Genomic DNA, 27,754 nt, shown 5'->3' with positions numbered 1-27,754 from the left:
AAGCCCCGCCCACCCACATCCGGCCTTCCCTCCCTCTGACTCGCCTTCCCTTTTCCGCGGCGGCGGCGGCGAGAGCGAAAGGGCGGCGCGCGCGCGAGGGAGGGTGGAGAAGGGGCGTGGCCCTCGGAGCGGCAGCCGCGCGGGCCAATGGCGACGCCGCTTCCGCCTGGGGGCAGCCAATGGGCGCCGGCGGAGGGCGTGGCCTCGCTGTGGGAGGGGGGCCGGGGAGGCGGCGGCGGCCGGAGGGGGGGCGAGAAGTTGCTGAGGAGGCGCCTGGAGGGGGAAGATGGTAGGTGGGCGGCCGCCCGCCCCGCGCAGGCCCCTCCCCCGGGGGAAGGAGTCCCCCCCAACGGGTGGGGGGGCCTCCCTGGGGGGCGGGGCGGAGGGTGGGGGGCTCCCTGAGGGGGGGAGGGGAGCCTCAATAAGGTGGGGGGGCCCCATTGGGGGAGGTGGGCTCTGGAAGGAGGCCTGGGGGGTGGTGGTGATTATTATTGGGGGGGGCTGTGCATTGGCTTGCAAGGGGGGGAGGCCTGGGTCTCTTTTTGGGGAGGATGTGCTTTTAGGGGGCAGCGCTGAGGCTGGGGGGGTCCAGTGAGGCTGGGGGGGTCCTGTGCTCTGGCTTGCAAGGGGGGGAAGGCCTGGGTCTCTGTTTTTTGGGGGGAGGATGTGCTTTTAGGGGGCAGCACTGAGGATGGGGGGTCCAGTGGGGTTAGGGTGCTGTGCATTACTAACTGGTGGGGCTAAGCGGGGGGGGGGTGTCTCATCTGTGGGGCAGGGAGGCTGGGGGGGTCCTGTGCACAGGCTTCCAAGGTGGGGCAGGGGGCTCTGGAAAGGGGCCTGGGGGTGGTGATTATTATTGGGGGTCCTGTGCTCTGGCTTGCAAGGGGGAAAGGCCTGGGTCTCTGCTTTTTGGGGGGCGAGGATGTGCTTTTAGGGGGCAGCACTGAGGCTGGGGGGGTCCAGTGGGGTTAGGGTGCTGTGCATTACTAACTGGTGGGGCTAAGTGGGGGGGTGCCTCATCTGTGGGGCAGGGAGGCTGGGGGGGTCCTGTGCTCAGGCTTGCAAGGGGGAGGCCTGGATCTCTGTTTTGTTGGGGGGAGGATGTGCTTTTAGGGGGTAGCACTGAGGATGGGGGGGGTCCAGTGAGGCTGGGGGGGGAATTCCTGTGCACAGGCTTCCAAGGTAGGGCAGGGGGCTCTGGAAAGGGGCCTGGGGGTGATTATTATTGGGGGGGCTGTGCATAGGCTTGCAAGGGGGAGAGGCCTGCGTCTCTGTTTTTTTGGGGGGGATGTGCTTTTAGGGGGCAGCACTGAGGCTGGGGGGTCCAGTGCGGTTAGGGTGCTGTGCATTACTAACTGGTGGGGCTAAGCGGGGGGGTCTCATCTGTGGGGCAGGGAGGCAGACTGGGGTCTGGGGTGCTTTCAGGTCAGCGGCAGAGGGGGGAGCCTGATGAGGAAAAAGAGGGGGCCATGGGGGTGGTCCTTTTTTCTGCTTCTCCCCCACATCCCGTCCCATCCCCCTTCCATCAGGGAGGGCCTTTCTTACAACTGGCGTTGCGGGGGGGGGGGAGAGAAGCACCCTTGTTGGGTTGCTGTGTGAAGAAAGCCGGGGTGGGGGCTAGGGGGTGTCTTAGTGAGCTTATAGGGCAGGAGGTGCAAATTTTGGGGGACAGGAAAAGCATCCATCAGTGAGGCTGGGGTGACTTGGGAAGACCCCAGACCTGCATGTGGGGTGTCTGGAAAACGTTGCTTTTCCAAAGGTTCGGGCTTTGCTGTCGGAATGGGGGGGGACACGGGGGTTCGGGGCGACCATTGAGCAGGTTTCCTGCTGGGGGGGTGGCTTTGCTCAGAGAGCAAGCTTTGTTGTCAGGGGGGTGTCATTCCAGGCGTTTTATGCAATTCTCCCTGCTTCCTGCTCACAACAGCTCTGAAAGGTAGGCTAGGTTGAGAGAGGCAGCAACTGGCTGCAAAGTCGCCGCAGTGAGCTTTGTGTTGCTGAGTGGAGATTTGAACTCAGGTCTCTGCCAGGCTGTAGCCTGACACCCCAACCGTTGTGCCACACTTTTTGTTGTTGGTCTGGATGGTTTCTGTGCAGCAAGAATATGCCTCTGGGAGAGGTTAGCGGATTCTGCGTTGGGGTGAGTCCGCTGCCTGTTTCAGGGGTGCTTATAGGTTGTGGTGAGGCCTGCCTAGATCATAGAAGAAATCACAGGATTGTAGAGTTGGAAGGCACCCTGACGATCATCTAGTCCAACCCCCTTGCAATGAAAGAATTTGCAGCTGTCCCTGACGGGAATCGCACCTCGGCGTTATTAGCACTGCGCTCTAACCAATTAAGCCGCCCTGAGCCCAGTCTTGGCTGGGGAGGGCGGGGTATAAATAAAAATGTATTATTATTATTATTATTATTATTATTATTATTATTATTATTATTTATTATTATTATTATTAAGCTACCCAGTGGATTGCAGATGTGGCACTTTGAGCCTAGGGCTTTATATAAGGCATCTTCCTATTTTGACTATATTTGGAACCACGAAGACTAGTAACTTACTGTTTAGGGGCAACATATATATATAATCAGAGGGACGTGGGTGGTGCTGTGGGTTAAACCACAGAGCGTAGGACTTGCCAATCAGAAGGTCGGCGGTTCGAATCCCCACGACGGGGTGAGCTCCCGTTGCTCGGTCCCTGCTCCTGCCAACCTAGCAGTTCGAAAGCACAAAAGTGCGAGTAGATAAATAGGTACCACTCCGGCGGGAAGGTAAACAGCGTTTCCGTGCGCTGCAGAAGCGGCTTAGTCATGCTAGCCCTGTGACCCGGAAGCTGTACGCTGGCTCCCTCGGCCAGTAAAGTGAGATGAGCGCTGCAACCCCAGAGTCGGCCACGACTGGACCTAATGGTCAGGGGTCCCTTTACCTTTACCTATATATATAATGATAATAAAAATACGTTGCTAAAATTAAGGGTTTTTTGCAGGAGGGGAGGGATCAAGTTTCTAGTCCTTAAGGGCTGCGAAGGTTCAGGCAGCGTCTTGTATTTGTGGCACGCTGAATGGAGCTGATGAGAACGGGAGTCCAGAAAGAGAAAAGCGAAGAGGGAGCATCTGCCTCAAAAGATGCTTGCTGCTTAAAAGCCTGTCTGTGGTTTCACTTTCCTTTCTGTTTTGCTTCATTCCAGGCTGATTTTCTGAAAGGCTTGCCTGTCTACAATAAAAGCAATTTCAGCCGTTTCCACGCAGATTCTGTATGTAAAGCGTCGGTGAGTACCAGCTCTTGGCTTGAGAGCCAACAAAGAGTCGCACTTGAGGTCCTTTCAGAGAGTCTTTTCGAGGGTTCATGGTCCTGGTTATTTCAGGTTTTTTTGGGGGGGGGGAGGGTGAACCCAGAACTGATCTCCGACTAAGACACTCCATTTGTGCCCGATTTCATAGAATGGTAGTATTGTCAAGTTGGAAGGGAACCTGTGGATCTTCTACTCCAACCCCTTGCAGTGCATGACAATTAATAATAATAATAATTTATTATTTATACCCTGCCCATCTGGCTGGGCTTCCCCAGCCACTCTGGGCAGCTTCCAAAAAAATATTAAACTACTGTAATACATCAAACATTAAAAGCTTCCCTAAACAGGGCTGCCTTCAGATGTCTTCTAAAAGTCTGGTAGTTGTTGTTCTCTTTGACATCTGGTGGGAGGGCGTTCCACAGGGAGGGCGCCACCACCGAGAAGGCCCTCTGCCTGGTTCCCTGTAACTTGGCCTCTCGCAGTGAGGGAACCGCCAGAAGGCCCTCGGAGCTGGACCTCAGTGTCCGGGTAGAACGATGGGGGTGGAGACCATCCAACCTTTGTTTAGAAACTCCTAAGGAATTATAGAGCCCCCCATCTCCTGAGGGAGTCAGTTCCACTGGTGAACAGCTCTTACCCTCAGAAATTTCTTCCTGGTGTTTACTCGGAATCTCCTTTCTTGTAACTTGAACCCATTGGTTTGGGTCCCAGTAGTTATGTGTGGAAGTGAGAGCTGGACCATCAAGAAGGCTGATTGCTGAAGAATGGATGCTTTTGAATTCTGGTGCTGGAGGAGACTCTTGAGAGTCCCATGGACTGCAAGAAGATCAAACCTCTCCATTCTGAAGGAAATCAGCCCTGAGTGTTCACTGGAAGGACAGATCCTGAAGCTGAGGCTCCAATACTTTGGCCACCTCATGAGAAGAGAAGACTCCCTGGGAAAGACCCTGATGTTGGGAAAGATGGAGGGCGCAAGGAGAAGGGGACGACGGAGGACGAGATGGTGGGACAGTGTTCTCGAAGCTACCAGCATGAGTTTGACCAAACTGCGGGAGGCAGTAGAAGACAGGAGTGCCTGGCGTGCTCTGGTCCAGGGGGTCACGAAGAGGTGGACACGACTAAATGACTAAACAACAATGCTACGTCTTAGTAATCATAGCATGCTTTTCTAAGCGCTCGCAGACCGGCTGTTGAATTACAGTAATACCTTTCCCGGTATTAATGTCAAGCTGACAAGTCAGTAGATGCCTGGATTTTTGAAGAGAGACAACATTTCTCTGCAGGAACCTCCGCCATCCTCCAAGAATTCGCAAAGTTTATAGACAGAGGCTCTGAGATTGCGCCCGCAAGATCCTCGAAATTTAAAGTCGCTAGGTCTTTCCTTATCACCTCTTTTCCTATTTTGGGTTGCAGCTCCCTCCTTTCATCGTTTATTCTGTGATCAGGTTAGGCACTGCTTTCCTTTTGGTTGAAGGCAGAGGCAAAATAATGGATTATAAATTAATGGATTATGCTATCTGTCTGTAGGAATTGGGCAGCGGAGGGGAACGAACAAAAATAGAATATCCGTATCATAAGCAGGTTGCCTTGTTTTTTAAAAGCAGCAACACACAAATGGCTTTCAAATCTGCAACCATGTTCTCAGAAATTACGAGCAAAGTCTGACCTCACAGTTCATCTGTGCCTTCATGTTTATGTGTGTAAAAACTGAGTGTGCATGGGCTTAATATTTTAAAAATGCAGAAACTTGGGTCCTGTCCTATTTTCCTGTTGGAATCAGCCCTTTATTCAGAACCATGAGGACTAGCGTCTTACAGTCTTGGCGAGATCTTCTCTCTCCCAGAGCGCAGACCCGCAGCCTCTTGAGATCCGCTTGCCTGTAAGCAGCGGCGTGATTGCCCGTCGGAAAACCCTGGCGTTTTCCTGCCGGATTAGAAGGAGCGTCTACAGGAAGGTGTCTAGGAGAAACATATCCTAGCAAAATACCGTATTTTTTCCTCTATAAGACTCACTTTTTCCCTCCTAAAAAGTAAGGGGAAATGTGTGTGCGTCTTATGGAGCGAGTGCAGGCTGCGCAGCTATCCCAGAAGCCAGAACAGCAAGAGGGATCGCTGCTTTCGCTGCGCGGCGATCCCTCTTGCTGTTCTGGCTTCTGAGATTCAGAATATTTTTTTTTCTTGTTTTCCTCCTCCAAAAACTAGGTGTGTCTTGTGGTCTGTTGCGTCTTATAGAGCGAAAAATACTGTTCATCTTTCAAGCTGTCTGCAAGCTCCCATTCCCTGGAGAAACAGGCCTGTGTGGTTTTTAGTGGGGAAGTGGGGTGAAATCTTTGAAAATCAGAAGCAAAGTAAATAAGCCTGTTGTCAGAAAATGCGTTAAGGAAACCGCAGTCTATCCTCCCTTTTAGGATTTATGAGATGTGGCTTTTGAGCTCTTCGTAGCATGCAACCCAGCTGCTGCCAGCTTTCGGGGGAGGCAGAATTATGTGATTACCGTATTTTTTTGCTCTATAAGACTCACTTTTCCCCTCCTAAAAAGTAAGGGGAAATGTGTGTGCGTCTTATGGAGCGAATGCAGGCTGCGCAGCTATCCCAGAAGCCAGAACATCAAGAGGGATTGCTGTTTTCACTGCGCAGCGATCCCTCTTGCTGTTCTGGCTTCTGAGATTCAGAATATTTTTTTTCTTGTTTTCCTCCTCCAAAAACTAGGTGCGTCTTGTGGTTTGGTGCATCTTATAGAGCGAAAAATACGGTAATTTGTCAGTTTTTATACCACTTTGGATACTACCGCTGGTTATGTTATTGTTAATATCTGGTTGCTTTGGGGGTGTTTATCATATCTGACTCCATTTTTTAATTATGACAACCAACTGTTTTTATCTCTTGCCAGATTATTTTTTAACGACTTTCCGCATTTTTAACAAATCCATAGCAAATTTAATACAACTGTTTCCAAAAAAATTGACTTCCTGCCCCTTTCTTAGATGTGTCCAGAATTACCCCTAACTGCTGCTTATAATTTCATAGCGATCTCATTTGTTAACTCCTCCTGGTACGTTAGTTAACATTCCCAATATTGTTAAGTGAGGAATACTACTCCGTTTATCGATCCACATTAAACCATTAATTATCATTTCTGAAATTTAACCAGCTGGTATCGATTGGTAGCTTAAGATGAATTCAGAATGGTATAACGCCTGTGATATTGAAAAACTAACTTATTCGGATTGCTGACATTTTGAAACAAGTCTATCCTGGTTTTCTTTTCCTGCTTTTTTTTGCTATCGTGCAGCGAGGCTCCTTTGGAGAAAGGAGAATGCAAACTAAAGCAATAATAGCACTGTGAGGATCGTATCCCCTACTAGCCATACTCAGGAGTAAACCTGTTGGAATTAAGGAACGTGGCTAACTCGATTTCAACAGGTCTTCCCTAACCAGAGCTTGCTTACAGCCCTGACTTTGGGATCTTTGGACTTAGAATAATAACAATGATATTATTATTATTATTAGTAGTAGTGTTAGTATTAATAGTATTATTATTACCCCGCCCATCTGACTGGGTCTCCCCAACCACTCTGGGTGGCTCCCAACAGAATATTAAAAACACGATAAAAAGTCAAACATTAAAAACTTCCCTAAACAGGGCTGCCTTCAGATGTCTTCTAAAAGTCAGATAGTTGTTTATTTCCTTGACATCTGATGGGAGGGCGTTCCACAGGACGGGCGCCACCACCGAGAAGGCCCTCTGCCTGGCTCCCTGTAACCTCACTTATCGCAGGGAGGGAACCGCCAGAAGGCTCTCGGAGCTGGACCTCAGTGTCCGGGCTGGACGATGGGGGTGGAGACACTCCTTCAGGTATACAGGACCGTTTAGGGCTTTCAAGGTCAGCACCAACACTTTGAATTGTGCTCAGAAACGTCCTGGGAGGCAATGTAGGTCTTTCAGGACCGGTGTTTTGTGGTCTCGACGGCCACTCCCAGTCCCCAGTCTAGCTGCCGTATTCTGGATTAATTGTCGTTTCCGGGTCACCTTCCAAGGTAGCCCCACGTAGAGCGCATTGCAGTAGTCCAAGCAGGAGATAACCAGAGCATGCACCACTCTGGTCAGACAGTCTGCGGGCAGGAAGGGTCTCATCCTGCATACCAGATGGAGCTGATAGACAGCCGCCCTGGACACGGAATTGACCTGTGCCTCCATGGACAGCTGTGAGTCCAAAATGACTCCCAGGCTGCGCACCTGGTCCTTCAGGGGGACAGTTACCCCAGGGACCTTTTATTTTTTAATCTGTTAAGCTCTTTGCAGGCAGAGGTTTGTTTGAAGTTTTGTTTCTGCCCTTGTGGGCCAGTAACTTCAAGACGAACCAAGTTACTGGGACAGTGTGGGTAATCAGCAAGATGATGGTTGAACCGCAAAGATCTCTCTCTGATGCAAAAAAATCTCATTCTCTCCTTCTTTTTCAATTTACAGAACAGAAGGCCATCAGTATACCTCCCTACGCGGGAATATCCGTCAGAACAAAGTAAGCACTGGCTTTTTCGCTCCTCCTCTTTTCTTGAGCTTTCCATTTGGGAACTATCTGTGGCCCTCCGGATCTTGCTGGGCATCCCCTTCCACCGTCGCCCTTGACCATTGGTCATGATGGCCATCAGGGTTGCTGGGAGACAGGGTCCAGGAATTTCGGCAGGGACACAGGCAGTGTAAAAGAGAACTGGGCTATGCAATTTTTGAGAAGGCGGCGAGCGCTTGCCTTGCCGCTCGATCACCTGAGATCACCTGCAGGAACGCCGCCGGTCGTTCCCCAAGCCGATGAGGTTCATTTGGCTATAAGAAACTGAGCCTTTAGTGTCGTTGGCCCCCTATGGAACTCTCTGCCACAAGGTCCTGCGGGCAGCTTCTCAGCTAGCGCCTGCTGTAAACTTTCCATTTCTGTTAGCCTTATGCAGGCAGCAAAGTATATCTTTCCGCAATAGTTACCTGATCTTAACTTTCTGCACGGCTTTTATTATGTGGTTTATTGTCGCAAGGCAGTTGTGAATAATAGCAGCATATATAAATGTCTTTATAAATAGATTTTAAAAACTGCACACCCTTCCCCATATCTTCGTCTTTGGTGATCCCTCGTAGCTGAATAAAATTGTCTTCCATGAACACGCTTATAACAGTGAGTCCATAAGTGATTGTAGAGGCCAATTCTGGATCCACACATCCTTCCACAGTGGGGACATAGGTTTACGGGCGAGAGTCGATCCCGGTGAGGGTTTGCCAAGCGTGCTTTCCTCTTAGCAAATTTCTCCATTGCGTCCTGAGTTTGAGTGTCTTCGAAGCCCATGACACCTTTGGTAAAGGCTGTTCTCCAACTGGAGCGCTCGCAGGCCAGTGTTTCCCGGTTGTCGGCGTTTATCCCACATTTTTAAAGATTTGCCTTGAGAGAGTCTTTAAGCCTATTTTGTCGTCCATCATTACGCTTACCATTTTTAAGTTCGGAATGGAGGAGCTGCTTTGGAAGACAATAATCAGGCATCCACAAACATGACCAGTTCAACGAAGTTGATGTTGAAGAATCATTGCTTCAACGCCGGTGATCTTTGCTTCTTCCAGTACGCTGGCCCTAGTTCTCCTGTCTTCCCAAGTGATGTGTAAAACTATACGGCCATTTAAAACAAAGAAATTTATTGTGATAATGTCCTTTCTCTCCCCCTCCCTCCCCGGCTCTCTCTTCCAACAGTTATAGTAACAGAAAAGACGAACATACTTTTGCGTTACCTACATCAGCAGTGGGACAAAAAGGTACGGAACATGCTCTGCTAGCAATTTGCGCAATCTTGTCTAATTTCAGAAGCATCTCCCGGCAAGGGAGGGAGGCCTTCAAAGTTTCTTTGAGGTCCCCGGCAAGGTGGGTGGTAGGAAAAGGCTACAGAGTCTCTTTTCATACACCGGCACCTGCCTACCATGGCCTTACGCTCCTGGACCACATCTGTTCTGTTTGGGGCTCTTGCTAAAGCTGCCCATCTTTCCATAAACCTTATGAGAACTTTATTCCTGTTGGTTCCGAATTGATTTCTGTATGTGGGCTGTCGTTTTCTCTGCTCTCTTTATATTACAATTCTTTTGTACATACCGTTGTTTTAAAAGCGATTGATTTTATATATATATATATATATATATATATATATATATATACACACACACACACACATATATATACATAAATACAGTGGTACCTCGGATGTCGAACGGAATCTGTTCCGGAAAGCCGTCCGACTTCCGAAAACGTTCGCAAACTAAGGCACGGCTTCCGATTGGCTTTAGGAAGCTCCTGCAGCCAATCGGAAGCCGCGCCGGACATTCGGGTTCCAAAGAACGTTCGCAAACCGGAACACTCACTTCCAGGTTTGCGGTGTTTGAGAGACAAAACGTTCGACTCACAAGGGATCCAAGGTACGACTGTATATATAAACAGTTGAATTGTTACATGGCAAAGTGCTTTGGGAAGCTCCCCGTAAACAAAGTCGATGATAATAATAATGAATTATGCACGTAAGCCCCAAAACATGCACACAACCCTTTGAAATTGTATCCAGCTGTGTTACACCCCGAGTAAAGGTAAAGGGACCCTGACCATTAGGTCCAGTCGTGACCGACTCTGGGGTTGCGGCGCTCATCTCACTTTATTGGCCGAGGGAGCCAGTGTACAGCTTCCGGGTCATGTGGCCAGCATGACTAAGCCGCTTCTGGCGAACCAGAGCAGCGCATGGAAACGCCGTTTACCTTCCCGCCAGAGCGGTACCTATTTATCTATTTGCACTCTGACGTGCTTTCGAACTGCTAGGTTGGCAGGAGCAGGGACCGAGCAACGGGAGCTCACCCCGTTATGGGGATTCGAACCACCGACCTTCTGATCGGCAAGCCCTAGGCTCTGTGGTTTAACCCACAGCGCCACCCGCGTCCCTGTTACACCCAGAGTAGACCCACTGAAACCAACAGACCCGAGTCTCTTGTGTCCATTCATTTTGGTGGGTCTGCCTGGAGTGTAACATTCGCCTCCCGTCAAAGCAAACAGACCCCTCCGGGTTAATTTCTTTGGGTCGACCCCTAAGGATGTTGGAGGCGTACTTTGCCAATTTAACTTGCCTCTTTGCCGTTCTTGTTTGTGGGGGAACCGGCTCGTTCCTTTACTTCGGGGGGGCGAAAACCTGTGTACAGTAGTGCCCCGCAAGACAAATGCCTCGCAAGACGGAAAACCCGCTAGACGAAAGGGTTTTCCGTTTTTGAGCTGCTTCGCAAGACGATTTTCCCTATGGGCTTGCTTTGCAAGACGAAAACGTCTTGCGAGTGTTCTGATTTTTTTTCGCTTCCCCCCCCTTTTCTAAGCCGCTAAGCCGCTAATAGCCTTTTAGCCGCTAATCCGCTAAGCCTTTAATAGCCACTAAGCCTTTAATAGCTCTAAGCCGCTAATAGGGTTGCTTCGCAAGACGAAAAAACCGCTTGACGAAGAGACTCGCGGAACGGATTAATTTCGTCTTGCAAGGCACCACTGTATACGAATCACTCCGAACCCGATCAGCGATCACTCTCACCCTGGTTTCTCTTAACCTACCCTCCATCTCTCTCTCCTCTGCTTGCTCCCCTCAGAACGCAGCGAAGAAAAGAGACCCCGAACAGGTGGAAATAGAAGGGGAGAATTCAGCCCCGCCCCGGAAAATCGCCCGGACGGACAGCCAGGATATGAACGAGGACACTTAAAAAAACTAAAACAAACTTTTTTTTTTTTTTTTGCTTGTCTTCTGTGTTAAAATTTACAGGGGCTTCCTGTGTGGTTTTTTTTTTTGTGGTGGTGGGGGGGAAGTGTCTGTTGACCATGTATACACACCAACACACACAATTCCATGAACAGCTTGACTTTTTTCCTCCTTCTCCTACTGGTCCACCCTTCACTATGCAGCGAGTTCAGATCTGTAGCAGCCAATGTATTTATTTCTGTTTATTTGTGTGTGTGTTGGCGAAAGCAGCGGGGGCAAAAGAGGCACGGCGGGGGGGGGGGTGTCGTGGGGCAGGAGAGAGATAGAGAGAGGGGTCTCTTCTTCCATTTTTTTCTCTCCGTTATTATTTATGTGCTCTCTCTCTCTCTCTCTCTGTTGCAACAAGTGGGGAAAAGAAAATGATGTTTAAACTGTGATCGATTCCCTTTCCGTTTGGGGGAAAATGGCAAAAAAAAAAAAAGACACACACACAGCCCCACACACACTTTTGCGGCTAATCTCTCCCCCCCCCCCCAAAAAAGAGAAAAATATCTTTGTACTAACGTGAACTGTATCCGGGCTCATGCTGAAAAAAAACCCTGACTTTTTTGTGGAATCGAGACCTTCCATCTGTACAATTACTGGGGTGTGTAAAAGGGGGGGGGGTTTCCAATTCTTCCTTTGCACCTCCTAATCTAAGTGTGATCTGAGGCGAGGAGCCTCCCTCTCCCCTTTCATTTCGATATTTTCGTTTTCTGGAAAAGCTTTTTTTTTTTTAAATAAAAAAAATCGTCGCCGGTCCTTCTTCGATGGATGCTCTCCACCAGACGTGTTTTGTCTTTAGCTGATAACTGCTGTATTATTTTTATTAAAAAGAAAAACGCCCATCTTTAGCTTTCTGTTCTGGGGGGTTTCGTTAGCATGTCAGCCGTAGGTTGTGAAGAGGAAAGGAAAACATTTCTGTTTGCCACCGACCCGTTTCTCCCTCCATCCCCTGACCCACCCCCCACAAATCTATCTCTCTCTCTCTCTCTCTCTCTCTCTCTCTCTCTCTCTCTCTCTCTCAGATCACTCTATGAATGGACCAGTTCTGTGCAACTTTTGCAGTAGAATAAAGAAGGATCTTTCTCACCAATTTGGCTGGGTTTATTTCGGGGTTCTGTGCCGGGTTGACTCCCGATTTAGCAGGAAACCCGTTGAGAGCCAGCGTGGTGTAGTGGTTAGGAGTGGTAGACTCGTAATCTGGTGAACCGGGTTCACGTCTCCGCTCCTCCACCTGCAGCTGCTGGGTGACTTTGGGCTAGTCACACTTCTTTGAAGTCTCTCAGCCCCACTCACCTCACAGAGTGTTTGTTGTGGGGGAGGAAGGGAAAGGAGAATGTTAGCCGCTTTGAGACTCCTTAGGGTAGTGATAAAGTGGGATATCAAATCCAAACTCCTCCTCTTCTTCTGAACTGAACAGACCTGAGTTAAGTAAAAGCCGTCCTTTTCAATGGCCGCTGTATCATACACAGTTGCGAGGGACCCCCAAGGGCCTTGCAGTCCAACCATAAAAAGGTAAAGGGACCCCTGGCCGTTAGGTCCAGTCGTGGCCGACTCTGGGGTTGCGGCGCTCATCTCGCTTTATTGGCCGAGGGAGCCGGCGTACAGCTTCCGGGTATGTGGCCAGCATGACTAAGCCGCTTCTGGTGAGCCAGAGCAGCGCACGGAAACGCCGTTTACCTTCCCGCCGGAGCTGTACCTATTCATCTACTTGCACTTTGACGTGCTTTCAAACTGCTAGGTTGGCAGGAGCAGGGACCAAGCAACGGGAGCTCAACCCGTCATTGCGGGGATTCGAACCGCCGACCTTCTGATCGGCAAGTCCTAGGCTCTGTGGTTTAACCCACAGCGCCACTCGCGTCCCTAGTCCAACCATAGCTGTCAACTATTTCCCTTTTCTTGCAAGGAAGTGTATTCGGAATAAGGGAATTTCCCTGTAAAAAAGGGAAACGTTGACAGCTATGAGTCCAACCCTTGGAATGGACAGGAACCACAGCCATGGAATCCAACCCAACAGTTCCGCTAGACGTTTAGCTGTGCAATGGGACTTTTCCTCCCAGGCACCCCATAAATCTGCTGCAGGTTAGGGACACACACACCCCGGACTTAGATTTAGAGGTCATGCGGGAAAGAGTGGCCAGTTAGGAGTAGGGCTGGGCGATACCCGGTTTTCGACATCGTGATACATCGCTAGCTAAACGTTGCGATATACTGATAGATCCCAGTGTCTGGTACAGTGGTACCTTGATTCCCAAACGCATTGGTTCCCAAACGCCAAAAAACCCGGAAGTAAGCGTTCTGGTTTTCGAACGTTTTTCGGAAGCTGGACGTCTAATGCGGCTATTGGCTATTGTTTCCGGGGCGCCTGCACCAATCAGAAGCTGTGCCTTGGTTTTCAAACATTTTGGAAGTTAAACATGACTTCCGGAATGCATTAAGCTTGGTGCTTTTGCTATTTATTTTGCCTTTTGTTTTGGATGCTTTTTCGGTTCATTTGTTTTTGTGACTGTGTGGAACCCAGTTCAGCTACTGATTGATGGACTGTGCGATTGCGGAAATGGATAAAAGCCCCTCATCTAAACAATGACTATCATCGGTGCAAGTAAGAATTTATTATTATTATTATTTAATCATCTACTATACTGTCTTATTTATTTTATAGTACAGTACAGTGGTACCTCGGGTTAAGTACTTAATTCGTTCCAGAGGTCCGTTCTTAACCTGAAGCACCACTTTAGCTAATGGGGCCTCCTGCTGCTGCTGCGCCGCCGAAGCACAATTTCTGTTCTCATCCTGAAGCAAAGTTCTTAACCTGAAGCACTATTTCTGGGTTAGCAGAGTCTGTAACCTGAAGCTGAGGTATGTAACCTGAGGTACCACTGTACGTTGATTATTGCTTTCATTTTATGGATCAACGGTCTCTTTAGATAGTAAAATTCATGTTAAATTGCCATTTTAGGGGTTGTTTGTCAGAGTCTGGAACGGATTAATCCACTTTGCATTACTTTCTATGGGAAAGCGCGCCTTGGTTTCGGAACGCTTTGGTTTCGGAACGGACTTCCAGAACGGATTAAGTTTGAGAACCAAGGTACCACTGTAAAAGGATGGCGCTATGTTGAGGCGTTGACTGGCTTCACGGTTCCCCCTGCCATTGTGATTTTTGCATGCTCCCATTTGATTCTTAAAACTGCTTTCAGATCCAAGAGTTTGTGAGAAGGGACCCTGTGTATCTTCTAGCTACGGAGAAGGGATCGTTTGCAATAATTCCTCCCCGGGGGTCTCGCTCCCCTCTTGTTGAAATATATCTTTTTTTTTATTGCATTTCTGCTGATTTTACAAAAATATGACAAAAAAATAACTTAAAAGAAATTGAAAACCCGCCCCAACGCTTTTTTCCTTTTGTTTCCTTCCTTTGTCCGAGACGCCAAAAATAAATTAAAACGCAGCAAGTTAATAAATAATAATAGTACTACTCCCCTTTTTTCTTGTCCCGCTCCGACGACAACCACAAACCCCACCCCACCCCAATTCTTTCGGACAGTTCATTGCTTGGAAGAGTAAGACATTGAAACAGGTGCTCTTATAAATCGCTCGCAGGGATCTGTGTTCGGGCTTTGCCATGGGTGGGGGGGAGTGTGCTGGGTTTTTTGGGGGGTCTACGAACTCTGCATTCTCACCACCACCTCCCTATCACCTTCAAGGATCTCTGAGAGGCACTCCCCAAAATCCCCCCCCCCCCGTTGGGTTTGGTAGGCTGACATCATGAAGGTCGATGAATTTCTGGGCCACCGTCGAAGCACCTTCTACAATAAAGGCTATGCGAAGACGGCGTCTATAATCTGTTGCAAGTGCTCGCTTTTTCTACAGCGGGTTAAGAGCTCACCCACTTTGGCTAAATTGTGTCTTGCTCTCAGGGGGGACAACGATGGGGTTCAGGTGCCTGCAGTCCACCTGGCGAATGGACCCTTCCTCAAACTCGTAGCTGGACCCTCGTCCCACCGTCTTGGTAGCGGGTGTCAAGAACCCTGCAAGCCTTTTCTGGCGTTAATGCATACTGTATTTTTCGCTCTATAAGACGCACCAGACCACAAGATGCACCTAGTTTTTGGAGGAGGAAAACAAGAAAAGAAATATTCTGAATCCCAGAAGCCAGAACAGCAAGAGGGATCGCTGCGCAGCGAAAGCAGCAATCCCTCTTGCTGTTCTGGCTTCTGGGATAGCTGCGCAGCCTGCATTCGCTCCATAAGACGCACACACATTTCCCCTTACTTTTTAGGAGGGGGAAAGTGAGTCTTATGGAGCAAAAAATACAGCAATCTGCAAGAAATCCGTAAGGGTCGTCAGCACCAATCCCCACCTGCTATCGTCGCGTTATTGCTGTTACCGAAAAGAAAGGAAAAAAGCTCGTCGCCCGTTGCAAAAAAAATAATAATAACATAGCGCTTCTGCCGTGGAAGAACGATATAAGCAAATGCAGTCCATTCTTTCGTCCGCCACGGCTGATGTTTTTCAGAGAGCGGTTTGCAGTTGTAGACGTGTGGGTACCACTCTTCCTTGCCTTGCCACCTCAAAGGGTCAGCGACGGAAACGGCCGTCATGTCTAAGTTCCTCGCAGCACATGACTGCTTTCAATGGCTTTTTTTAGCAGGGGGGTGGAATTGCACTATTGGCCAATGGTGCGTCGAATCCAGCGAAGTCGAGGGAAACACAGCTAGAGATCTGGAGAGCGGGGCGATTTCTTTCCCTTATTTGTTTGTTTCTTTCTGCAAAGCGGTCCTCCCCGTAAGTCAGGTGGCGAATGGGGGGGGGGAGAGAAAAGTTGTCGTTTCCTCGGGATCTGACCTGAGATTCTGTCTCTTGGCTTGCGGCGTGATCCATTTGGGGGGGCCGCGACGGACGGAGGGGGAAGGTGGCCCTAACTCCATCCCTTCTAAGGTGAGTGAAGCACTAACCGCAGCGTTTTGCAAGCTGGGTGTCGGTGCGTGTGACGGTAAAGATGCGATTTCAAAACAGCCGGAGCAGGGAGACCTGTCTACTCTTTAAGCAGCTGCGGTTGGCCCAAAGGACTTGGGGTTTTCCCCTCCGTAGGACATAGAGTTTCGCGACTGTGGGAAAAGAAGGGGGGCAGAAACCAGCCCCACATGTCCTGACCCATTTCCCCAAGTGGCTAAAAGTTCTACCTGTGACTACCTTTCTAAGCTATGGTGACCGATTTTTCCAGCTTGCGCCAAATTAAAAACGGCAGAATACCTGCAATTAATTGTGAATTTCCCTCCCCCCCCCCAAAAAAAAAATCTGGCCTAAACTCTCCCTGCTTCTATCCTATTCACACAGCAAATTAAGAAAAGGCAGCGGCGGGCTGTTTAAATTCCATCCTTGGCACTGCTGCTGCGGTCCTTATTGCAATAATTTTGTCCTTTTTTGAGAGAGAAAAAGCACGCACCGGTCTCTTTCACATGTCGCAAAGGCGAGGCGATGTCTCCTCGGCCTTTGTTTTCCCTGCCACTGAAAATTATAAAAATAAATAAATAAAAAATCATGGATTTTCCAGAACCAACCCTTCTCGCCCCACCCCCACCCCCACCTGCTTTTTTACGAGCACCGTCAGGAAAAGCAAAACCAAAAAATAATCCCCTTGTTTTCATTTTGTTTAGTGCAAGATATGTTGACCATGCATGGACGTTGCTTCAAAACAGTGTCTCGTCTGCTCCCAACCGCTTCCTGGTACTTCAAATTCCACCTCTGTTCTTCAAGCAGAAAAAGGGGAAGGGCGGGGCTTGTTCTGTTTTACTGGGCAGATTTTACCAGCGGGGAGAGGTGAGAGGCAAATAGGAGATTAAAAATGGTAAAGGGACCCCTGACCGTTAGGTCCAGTCGTGGCCGACTCTGGGGTTGCGGCGCTCATCTCGCTTTATTGGCCGAGGGAGCCGGCGTACAGCTTCCGGGTCATGTGGCCAGCAGGACTAAGCCACTTCTGGTGAACCAGAGCAGCACACGGAAACGCTGTTTACCTTCCCGCCGGAGCGGTACCTATTTATCTACTTGCGCTGGTGTGCTTTCGAACTGCTAGGTTGGCAGGAGCAGGGACCGAGCAACGGGAGCTCACCCCGTCATTGCGGGGATTCGAACCGCCGACCTTCTGATCGGCAAGTCCTAGGCTCTGTGGCTTAACCCACAGCGCCACCCGCGTCCCGCAAATAGGAGATTATTCGTCTCTAATTCAAGGGCCCACAAGCGTTTACGATGAGGACTAGCGACACGGCTGGTTTTGCACACAGCCTATTCGGAAATCATTGGAATACAATTTGGCTGACGCAACGTGAGGCAAAGCTGAGGCTACGATTTCGCTGCGAAGGCTGCCCCTTTCCAGATTTTCAAACGCAACCTTTGAGGGGAGGTACTTGGCGCAACCTCTCCGTTTTAAGGCAGTGATTTACTTTGCCAAATACAATATACTTTTTGCTGTTAGAGCAAGGTGGGGGAAGGAAACACAAACCCGAGAATTAACATTACCCATCATTTCTCCTGTTGAGCAGAGGGATTTGAGGAGCAAATTTGAGCCGAGGTTTTCCATCCTCTCCAAATCTGCTTTGGGGCGGATGTAGAGTAGCTGCAAGACTAAGAAGCGGGGGCTCAACAGCCCCTCAAAACACAAAAGGGGGTGGGTTACCTGGAAGGAGGGGACACAATCCGACAGGACTCTTGAGAGTCAAGCAGACCTTGTTCTCCTCATAGAATTCCCCCAAACTCACTGTTTGTGGGCTCGCTTCTCTAGCCTAAAATAGGGGGTTGGCTGAGACCCTACAGATTTTTGCCCAAAGAGGGAGGGGTTTTGCTCTCCTCCGAAATTCAACAAAAAGCCCTTCAGAAAGACTGCATGAACAGCTCTGATAAGGGAACTGATGGGGTTGGGGAGGAAGCCATGTGCTGCCAGTCAACAGCCGCACCCCAAAAACCTGTGGATATCGCACCCCAAAAATCTGCAGACAGCCCCTCCATTTTGAGGTTCTTCTGCCTCTGGCGTTCCTGAGCTGGACAGTGCCTCAAACATGTCGGCCGCCAGCAGTAGCCCAAACCAGGTGCCAAACTTGACCCATCCGGAACACCAGAGATATTTGGGGAAGGGGCAACCTTTCACCTTTCCTTTTCAGGCTGTGACCTCAGCAAGCTGCCAAATCGAATCTCCCCTGAGTCCCCCAAGTGCCACCACCATGGCCAAATGGTGGACCCGCTGAAAGCCCCTCGCCTGCCCCAAATCTGCTTGAAGAACCGACCGGCGACCCAATTCCTCCTTTCTCTCCCTCCCTGTCCTTTCTCTCTCTCTCTCTCTCCCCAGCCCTCGCCCGGAGGTAGGGGGACGGTTAGAGTTTGTGCCCCGGACCCTCGTCCTCCGCCGCCGTTCGGATCTCCGGTTCCTCCTCAGCCTCATCGTCCACCAGCCCGTTGAGGTGCGATCTCTGAGCCGCGGGTCTCTCGTCCGCCGAAGTCCCGGGCCGCGGCTGCTGCTGTTGCGGAAGAGGGGCCGCCCCGTTCCCCCCTTCCGACTTGCTGAAGTTGAACAGTTTGCTTGGGTTGAAAGGCTTCGTGGGCGACTGGACCTTCTCGGTGGTGGCCTCCCGCTTGGTCTCCGGGGATTTGAGGAACTTGAAGCTGAGGAAGCCGGGCAGTTTGTTGTCGGTGCCGGTGGGGGACTGCGGGGAGCGCGCCCCCGACGTGCTGCCGCCGCCCCCCGCCCCCCCAGACAAGAACTTCCCCTGCAAGGGGATGATTTGCTTCAGTTTCATGACGTTGTTGGTGGCCAGCAGGGAGCTAGGCCTTTTGGGCTTCTCCGAGCCGTGCCCCGAGCCCCCCGGCCCCTTCCCTTTGGGCTGGCTCTTCTCGTGGCCGGTCTCGGGGCCCCCTCCGTCCGACTTGCCCTCCTCCCGCCCGCTCTCCCGTTCCTTGCGGGCGTGATATTCGGCGTGGCGCTGGCGTTCCTCCTCCTCTCGCTTGCGGCGCTGTTGCTGCTGGAAGTGGTGCTGCGCCTGCCGTTCGTGTTTCTGAGGAAGGAAGACCACAGGGTCATGCTTCATGTTTTTAATTCACATAATATACATTCAGGGAAGCGGGTGGCGCTGTGGGTTAAACCACAGAGCCTAGGGCTTGCCGATCAGAAGGTCAGTGGTTCGAATCCCCGCAACGACGGGGTGAGCTCCCGTTGCTCGGTCCCTGCTCCTGCCAACCTAGCAGTTCGAAAGCACATCAAAGTGCAAGTAGATAAATAGGTACCACTCTGGCGGGAAGGTAAACGGCATTTCCATGCGCTGCTCTGGTTTGGCAGAAGCGGCTTAGTCCTGCTGTATGCTGGCTCCCTCGGCCAGTAAAGCGAGATGAGCGCCGCAACCCCAGAGTCAGCCACAACTTGACCTAATGGTCAGGGGTACCCTTACCTTTACCTAATATACATTCTTTACAACAAACAACTCCAAAATAAAATCATATGTAACAAAACCGTAAGTCTCATGTGTTCATTTACGCTGGACTCCTCTCTCATACCTTTACTTAATATTTCTTGCCGCTTTCTGCTTTACTTATAGAATCTTTATAGAAATTTTAATCTCTTAAATACTAAACCGATCTTTAACAATTTCAATTAATCCCTTCCAATCCCTCCCCCACAACCCAGTAGTTCCCTCCACCCGTTTGTGATATCAGAATGATTAGAATGGAGAACCAAATTTCTTGAATTCGCGGTGATGGCAAAATTAACAGCATCAATTAGAGGAACGCCCTCCCATCAGATGTCAAGGGAATAAACAACTATCTGACTTTTAGAAGACACATGAAGGCAGTCCTGTTTAGGGAAGTTTTTAGCGTTTGATGTTTTATTGTGTTTTTAATATTCTCTTGGGAGCCACCAGAGTGGCTTGGGAAACCCAGCCAGATGGGTGGGGTATAAATAGTAAAATATTATTATTGTTGTTGTTTCTTTTTTCGGAGGGGAGGTGTTTAACCTAAACGCAGAGCATGCGCCACTCTGGCCAGACAGTCTGCGGGCAGGGAGGGTCTCATCCTGCGTACCAGATGGAGCTGGTAGACAGGCGCCCGGGACACAGAATTGACCTGCGCCTCCATGGACGGCAGTGAGTCCAAAATGAGCCCCATGCTGCACACCTGGTCCTTTAGGGGCACAGTTGCCCCATTCAGGACCAGGGAGTCCTCCACACCCCCAAAAACAATACTTCTGTTTGTCAGGATTCTGAGTTTACCCTTGCAGCACGTTCAAAGCCATCCCCGGGGTCAACAGAGCTTGTTCCTGAGTAACCGCGTGTGACTGGGCCAGACTCACCTTAAAAGCCTCTCGCCGCTGGTACTCCAGTTTTGCCATTTCCTCCGCCACCCAGCCAGGAATGTCCGGGATAGCCACTTGGATGACGTACTTGAGCAAGAGGGCAAAATGCTATGGGGAGAAAACAGTGGGGTGAGAAGGGCTGAGGTCTACAGCTCCCTGGGCATAAGACATCGCCATTGCTGCTACTGTCTTGCTTTCCAACACCTTCCCATGCAAAACCATGGTTTGCCGGAGTCTTGCGAACCATGGTTTTTTAGAACCATGGCTTGCTGCATAGCTGTCAACTTACAGATTTGAAAATAAGGGGCCAGCAGCCTCAAAAATAAGGGATCAGCAGCCAAAATGAGGGATTTTCAGGGCACAGGTATGTTCAGCTTCTGAGCCCCTCCAAGCTAAAGGCAGAAAGCCCAGCCAGCAGCCAAACGAAGCCTCCCAGCAAAGGGGACACAGCGAGGAAAACCACCGTCACCTCTCCGCTGGGAAGCGCTGAGCAAAGGCGAGTCCCCAGGCAACGCGGCCGATTTGATTGGCACAAGGCATGCAAGCTCCACCCCCCAGTCGTTCTTAGACTCCTTATTGGGTGAGCAACGCAGCCAAGCCACACAGCTGGAGCCTCCCTCCTCCCTGGCCGGCAGGGAGGGAGGGAGAGGAGCTACTTCCTTTGAAACCCGGGAAATTTAAGGGACATCATCAATAAGAGACAGCAGCGGGACACAGCGCTGGGATAAGGGACTTTCCCACCAAATAAGGGACGGTTGACAGCTATGGTTTGCTGCCATGTCAGAACCCGGTGGCCTCGCTGAATGGTCATTTGTTCGGCAACCCCACCCATGATGTTCGCTGAGCTGGGGTGCAAAGGCAAGAGCCACACAAGGAGCAAACCGTTGGTTTCTTTGCTCGACCCGTGGTTTGCTCAGCAAACCATGGTTAGCACAAAACCACGACTTTGGTGTTCTAGCTCAAATGGAGCCCCCGCGGAAAGGCAGATCTTAGTGAGCGGACCTGGGACTTCCCAGTTATGGAACTGGGGTATTTCAGCTTGGGATCATGGTCTGAAGGAGGAGAACCGAGTTAGGTATGTGTGTGTACGGCAGAAAAGGGTGTTACCTCCAGCACCACCACGGATATGATGGCCCCCTCTGGGCTGAGCCAGGGGAAGAGGCGTTGAAGTTGCCCACACTGACCGATCAAGTAGCAGTTCACCACGATGGCTAGGACACCCATGGCTTCCATCACCTTCTGCAGAGGGGAAAAGAAGGACATTTTCCTAAAAGAGACTAGCAATTTTTTACCAGAACAGCTATATAGCTAAGAAATTGCTGCTGAGATTGCTTATTTCCTCCTCCCAACCAACCCGTTTTCCTTTTGTGTCGTGGCTTCGTAAGAGTTATAAACCTGAAGTCAGGGCGTGTTTCGTTTGTGGGGATTTTTATTTTTATTATTTTAATTTATACCCCGCCCATCTGGACGGGCCTCCCCAGCCACTCTGGGCGGCTCCCAACAGGATATTAAAAACACGATAAAACATATGACATTAAAAACTTCCCTAAACAGGGCTGCCTTCAGATGTCTTCTAAAAGTCAGGTAGCTGTTTATTTCCTTGGCATCTGGTGGGAGGGCGTTCCACAGGGTGGGTGCCACCACCGAGAAGGCCCTCTGCCTGGTTCCTTGTAACCTCACTTCTCTCAGGGAGGGAACCGGCAGAAGGCGCTCAGAGCTGGACCTCTGTGTCCGGGCTGGACGATGGGGGTGGAGACGCTCCTTCAGGTCTACGGGGCCGAGGCCCGTGAACAGTATCGGAAGGAAGTTAAAGCATGAATTCTAAGCAATTCACCTTTTTTAGAAAAATTGTTTTATAAAACATTGGCTGGTGTGGAAGAAGGGGACAGAGAGAGAGAGGGAGGGAGGGAGGGAGGGAGAGAGAGATCACCAATAATACTGGAAGTCAGGATCATCCGTTGTAACGGACTTGCCTGGAGATTTGGGACAGACGGAACGAACAACTTGCTTCATGGAAGAAGAATAAATTTACAGAAACTGCTGCCTCAGGACACAGCCTTGGGTTCGGCAGGTGAATGCAAAGTCACAGGGAGTGAGGCGAGGCCCTAATGGATGGCTATGACAGTTAAATGGAGCCTCCAGGTATAGAGGCCATCTGGCGCTGTGGGTTAAACCACAGAGCCTAGGACTTGCCGATCAGAAGGTCGGTGGTTCGAATCCCCGCGACTGGGTGAGCTCCCGTTGCTTGGTCCCAGCTCCTGCCAACCTAGCAGTTCGAAAGCACGTCAAGTGCAAGTAGATAAATAGGTACCACTCCGGCGGAAAGATAAACGACGTTTCCATGCGCTGCTCTGGTTCGCCAGAAGCGGCTTAGTCCTGCTGGCCACATGAGCCGGAAGCTGTACGCCGGCTCCCTCGGCCAGTAAAGCAAGATGAGCGCCGCAACCTCAGAGCCGGCCACGACTGGACCTAACGGTCAGGGGTCCCTTTACCTTACCTGCCACTCCCCGATGCTTTCCACCCGCTGGCCAAAGGGGCGTTGGAGGCCCGTGCAGAGCTTGAAGGCATCGCTCCGTATCTCAATGATGTTGTTGATCAGGGCGCATGTGGCGGCCAGAGGGAAGGCGGACGAGAAGAGGACCACATAGCCAAACTGGATGAACATCTCCTGGTAGTCTTGGAAAGTGTCCTGGATCGGGGGGGGGGGGAGAGAAAGAGAAATGGGGGGGGGGTGTATGAGAGAGAGAGAGAAAGGGAGGGGATTGGTGTGCAAGAGAGAATAACAATAATGTTATTACCGTATTTTTCGCTCTATAGGACGCACCCGACCATAGGACGCACCTTGTTTTAGAGGGGGAGAGCAAGAAAAAAAAATTCTCCCCCTCTCTGCTCAGCGCCCCTTCAGCGAACCGGCAGGAGAAACTGAGCCCCTTCCATTTCTCCTCGTGCCTCGCTGAAGAGGCGCTGCGCAGCTCTCCCTCTCTGCTGAAGCCAGGAGAGTCTTGCTCTCCCAGCTTCAGCAAAAGGAACCCGAAGACTTTGGAGCGCAGCGGGAACTCGCGCTGCACTCCAAAGGCTTCAGGCGGCTATCCCTGAAGCCTGGAGAGCGAGAGGGTTGGTGCGCACTGACCCCTCTTGCTCTCCAGGCTTCAGCGAAAGCAACGTGAAGCCTCTGGAGTGCGGAGGGAGCGCTCCCTCTGCGCTTCGGAGGCTTCGCATTGCTATTGCTGAAGCCAAGGAGCCTGTATTCGCTCCAAAGGGAGGGAGGGAGAGGAGCTGCTCCTTTGAAACCCGGGAAATTAAAGGGACATCATCAATAAGGGACAGCAGCGGGTCACGGCGCTGGCATAAGGGACTTTCCCGCCAAATAAGGGACCCTTGACAGCTATGCCCTGTCCGTCCCCCCGTGCTTCACCCCGATGTGCCTTCCTTCCCTCCTCCTCCTCTGCGCTGCCCCGAATGCCGGCTGCCTCACCTCGTATTTCTTCATGCAGCTCTCCACCTCGGCCTGGGCCAGCTGGGCGGCGAAGACCTCCTCCGGCGGGTCGATCCAGGAGCTCCTGCTGGACTTCCGCCCTTCCTCTCCCTCCTCGCCTTCCTCGCCCTCTTCCAAGGGGTTCCTGGCGCCCCGTGGCCTCCGGGCCCTCATGGTCACGGCCGGCTCCTTGGCTTCCGGCGCTCCCCGCAGGGGGCTCCCGGAGGCCCCGTCACTCTCGTCGTCGTCCTCGCACAGCTCGAAGACGGAGGCCGGATCCATGCCTTTCTCCACCATGGTGGGGCTGCCTTCCTCAAGGAAGCTGGCCCCTTCCTCCAGACCCGGGTCGCCGGCCTTGCGGTCGGCCTTCTCGATGAAGCTCACCTTCTTCAACTTCAGCCCGCAGTCGATGATGCTCTCGTCCTCCGAGTCTGAGTCCTTCCTCTCCTCATCCTCTTCCTCAGGGACGCCGCAGCCGCCGTTGAGACATTTCTTCTCCCCGCGGGGAACCCCTTCCGGACCCTCGGCCGCCTCCGGGCCGTGGCCGGCTGGGGGGTCCCCGCCATGCCGGGGGCCCCGGTGGTGGGCTCCGCGGGGCCTGGCCGGGGCACACTTCTGGGCCAGCAGGCGCAGAATAGTCTGGGCCGCCTCTCGGAAGTTCTGCGCGCTCAGATCCCCACGCTTGAATTTGCTGTAGAGGTGCGGCTGGGAGACCTCCTTCACGTTCTGCAGAAACTGGCGGGTGATGAGGAGAGTCGCCAGCATCTGTTGGGAGGGACGTGAGAAGAAGGAGGCTGGTCAGGGAAAGGACAACCTTGAGAACGTCCTTCCTTGGGTGGCCACCTGACCCGGAAGCTTGAGCTGAAATTCCTGCACTGCAGGGGTGTGTGGATTTGACGACCCCCAGGGGGTGCTTTCCAACGCTACGATTCTAACTTAAGAGGAGCCCTGCAGCGGGAGCTAGGCCAAGCCCAAGGAGGCCAACCAAGCCTAGACTCCTGTCTTCATAAGCGGCCAAAAACGGAAGTCCCTAGAAAGCTACAGCCTTCTCCCACTTTTGTTCTAAGGTAGACTGGTCATGTCCATGGAGGCTCTATTTAGGAATAATGAGAAGAGCCACGAGGCAGCTGAGCCGGGCCAGAGGGGGCCCAATCAGTCCAGCCTCTTGGTGAGCCAGGATATGAGCGCTACAGCCTTCTCCCACTCCTGTTCTAAGGTAGACTGGCTATGTCCATGGGGGCTCTATTTAGGAACCTAGGTAGCTGAGTTTGGCCTACCTAAATCCAACCAAATGAACCAACGCCATCCTCCCAATGGGAACCCTAAAATCAGGAAGGGAACGCACAAACATCCTCTCTCTCCTCGCTCGTGATACCTTGCGACTATTTGGAGATATTGACTCCCTCCAAGAAGGGATGTGGGTGGCGCTGTGGGTTAAACCACAGAGCCTAGGGCTTGCCGATCAGAAGGTCAGTGGTTCGAATCCCTGCGACGGGGTGAGCTCCCGTTGCTTGGTCCCTGCTCCTGCCAACCTAGCAGTTCGAAAGCACGTCAAAGTGCAAGTAGATAAATAGGTACCGCTCCGGCGGGAAGGTAAACGGCGTTTTCGTGCGCTGCTCTGGTTCGCCAGAAGCGGCTCAGTCCTGCTGGCCACATGACCCGGAAGCTGTACGCCGGCTCCCTCGGCCAATAAAGCGAGATGAGCGCCGCAACCCCAGAGTCGGCCACGAGTGGACCTAATGGCCCGGGGTCCCTTTACCTTTACTCCCTCCAAACCGTCCAGGTTTGGGAGCATTGCTGCCGCCTTTGGGAGCGAGCTGTAAGCTGCCTCCTAGATAGGGGAACGGGTGCCCATGTCTCCCTCGTGCGAGACGCTGTCGGGGTCTCGAACGGTACGACCCTTGACCCTTGGGCCCTAGGCACATTCCCGTAACAGCACAGGCCAACCAATATGAGATAAAAAATCAGGTCTTTCTCCCAGGCTCCCCACTCCATCCCTCTGCCTTTTCCGCTCCCCCCAAGACCCCAGCCCAGCGCTCCTACTTTGGAGACAGCCAGCTGCCAACAGAAGCTCAGGAGACCCTTAAAGGAGATGAGGCAGAGGTGGAATTCGAGAATGACGGTGGGAAGGAGGGCGTCTCTGAGCTGACGCACGAGGCTTTGGAAGAGGGAAAAGATGAGCAGGAGCTGAGGAAGGCGGAGGGCCGACAGACGGACAGAGGGGGAGAGAGACACACACAGAGAGAGAGAAAATGCAAAATCAAAACCGAACCAAAAAACGATGCAACGGAACGGGAAGATGAAGGGTTCGAAGTGGCTGGCAACCCATGCTGGGTTCTTTAAGATGCTGATGGACGCCTGTCGGGTTCACGTTCGGGGGGGGGGGGGTTCTGCCAGGCAAAGGTAAACTGCGCCTGCCCATGGAGGCTCCATTTAGGAACCGAAAATGAAGGAATGGGTTTCTGTGCAGTCAGTTTGAAACTGACCCAAAATCCCCATTTTCCTCCTCCAAGGGAGCACTTCTAAAATGCATTAACTTGAGCTTTTCAAGCTCAGGAGCTTGAATCAATGTATAAACAGAAAACCAAGCTGTATAAACAAGTGCTCAAAGCCCTCTCCCTTATCAGTCCGTGACGGCAATGAGTGGCCTTGGCTGTTCCAGTGGAGCAGGGATGGCATGTCTGGGTCTTATCTTACATCCGACCACACTCTGACGCACAGACCTAGTCAGGGAACAGCGCCAGGAGAGTTGGTGACCTTCTTACCCCAAGATAAGAGTGCCAGAACAGGAATACCCTTATATGGTCAAGAGCCTTCCCCTCTCTCCCCGGACCCCTTTTGAACCAAGGGGCGGCAACGGGGAGAAGCGATTCTCCCCGCTGCCCCTTCCCTTGCTTTAAAACAGGTCCCCTCTGTCCCCGGACAGTCTCCATAGGAACCCATTGATTGATTTTCAATGCATTCCTATGGGAAACCGTGCTTCGCAAGACGAAAAACTCGCAAGAAGAAAAAACTTGCGGAATGAATTAATTTCGTCTTGCGAGGCACCACTGTATACTGCATGAAATTTCTCATTTCTTTGGACTTGCTGTGGACTGAGCACGCAAGTGCCTTCTGCTATCCGGATAGCAGAAGAAATGAGAAACCCATCTCTTCAAAGGAAACGAAGGCATGTTCTGCACCCGGATCGGGCCAAAGGGGAGCCATCTAAGTCCAGATTCTGATCCTCACAGTCACCTAGATGCTTCCCCCCCCCCCAGAGGGAAGGCCCCTGAGCAGGGCCTGAGGACAAGGGCAGAAATTTTCCCCTCTTGTGGTTCCCCAAGCAACTGATGTCGGGGAAACGGAGGCATTTGCTGTCTCCAGCAGTGGTCGGAGGACACCTCTGCTGTGGCTAGTAGCCCTTCAATAGTGTCCCCCTCTATGCATTTTCTTAGACCTCCCCAAAGTGGATTTCTGGTGTAATCGTTGGCTCTGCGTCCGCCGGGGAGCGAGCGGAAAGCTGGAATGCTCGCGGCGGAGGAACAGCGATAAAAGCAGGAATTGGCGGATGCTTAGGGGATGGGAAGGGATGCGGGTGACGCTGTGGGTTAAACCACAGAGCCTAGGGCTTGCCGATCAGAAGGTCGGTGGTTCGAATCCCCGCAATGACGGGGTGAGCTCCCGTTGCTCGGTCCCTGCTCCTGCCAACCTAGCAGTTCGAAAGCACATCAAAAGTGCAAGTAGATAAATAGGTACCACTCCGGCGGGAAGGTAAACGGTGTTTCCGTGCGCTGCTCTGGTTCGCCAGAAGCGGCTTAGTCATGCTGGCCACAAGACCCGGAAGCTGTACGCCGGCTCCCTCGGCCAGTAAAGCGAGATGACCCCAGAGTCGGCCGCGACT

At 51.6% G+C, this 27,754-nt stretch overlaps 2 protein-coding genes across 5 annotated transcripts in view; one reads left to right on the top strand and one right to left on the bottom strand.

The window, feature by feature from the left end:
• The first annotated feature begins 200 nt into the window (after nucleotides 1-200).
• DDA1 (DET1 and DDB1 associated 1) lies at nucleotides 201-12,158 on the top strand. 2 transcript variants are annotated; one of them, XM_083484275.1, is made up of 5 exons: nucleotides 201-289; nucleotides 3,180-3,260; nucleotides 7,752-7,803; nucleotides 9,010-9,071; nucleotides 10,917-12,158. In XM_083484275.1, exons 1-5 carry the CDS (start codon nucleotides 287-289, stop codon nucleotides 11,025-11,027), a joined length of 309 nt encoding a protein of 102 aa, XP_083340401.1. In that variant the 5' UTR covers nucleotides 201-286; the 3' UTR covers nucleotides 11,028-12,158. The 2 variants fall into 2 exon arrangements, with proteins under 2 accessions (XP_083340401.1, XP_083340400.1); XM_083484274.1 differs by lacking the exon at nucleotides 201-289 and adding an exon at nucleotides 1,883-2,137.
• Nucleotides 12,159-14,356: 2,198 nt separating this feature from the next.
• ANO8 (anoctamin 8) overlaps nucleotides 14,357-27,754 on the bottom strand; it is a 41,372-nt gene continuing 27,974 nt past the window's right edge. For 2 of the 3 annotated variants that reach the window (XM_083483644.1, XM_083483646.1), the window contains exons 13-18: nucleotides 25,915-26,058; nucleotides 23,872-24,636; nucleotides 22,894-23,085; nucleotides 21,504-21,635; nucleotides 20,394-20,504; nucleotides 14,357-19,104 (exon numbers count right to left, since the gene is read on the bottom strand). In XM_083483644.1, coding sequence (XP_083339770.1) covers nucleotides 18,427-19,104; nucleotides 20,394-20,504; nucleotides 21,504-21,635; nucleotides 22,894-23,085; nucleotides 23,872-24,636; nucleotides 25,915-26,058 — 2,022 coding nt within the window. In that variant the 3' untranslated portion in view covers nucleotides 14,357-18,426. The remainder of the gene's footprint in view (nucleotides 19,105-20,393; nucleotides 20,505-21,503; nucleotides 21,636-22,893; nucleotides 23,086-23,871; nucleotides 24,637-25,914; nucleotides 26,059-27,754) is intronic. The other variant, XM_083483645.1, reaches the window with a different exon arrangement.

Source organism: Podarcis liolepis, assembly GCF_965112155.1.
Source record: "Podarcis liolepis genome assembly, chromosome: 18".
Classification (NCBI taxonomy): domain Eukaryota; kingdom Metazoa; phylum Chordata; class Lepidosauria; order Squamata; family Lacertidae; genus Podarcis; species Podarcis liolepis.
Note: the sequence above shows the minus strand (reverse complement) of the source record. Positions and strands in the feature narration are given on the sequence as shown.

Bases quoted from the DNA above. Each gene is read 5' to 3' on its own strand.
- DDA1 (XM_083484274.1), top strand. From the start codon at position 2,102: ATGCCTCTGGGAGAGGTTAGCGGATTCTGCGTTGGG. The intron at 7,804-9,009 runs GTAAGCACTGGC...CTCTTCCAACAG, and splicing joins GGAATATCCGTCAGAACAAA to TTATAGTAACAGAAAAGACG. The intron at 9,072-10,916 runs GTACGGAACATG...TGCTCCCCTCAG, and splicing joins ATCAGCAGTGGGACAAAAAG to AACGCAGCGAAGAAAAGAGA.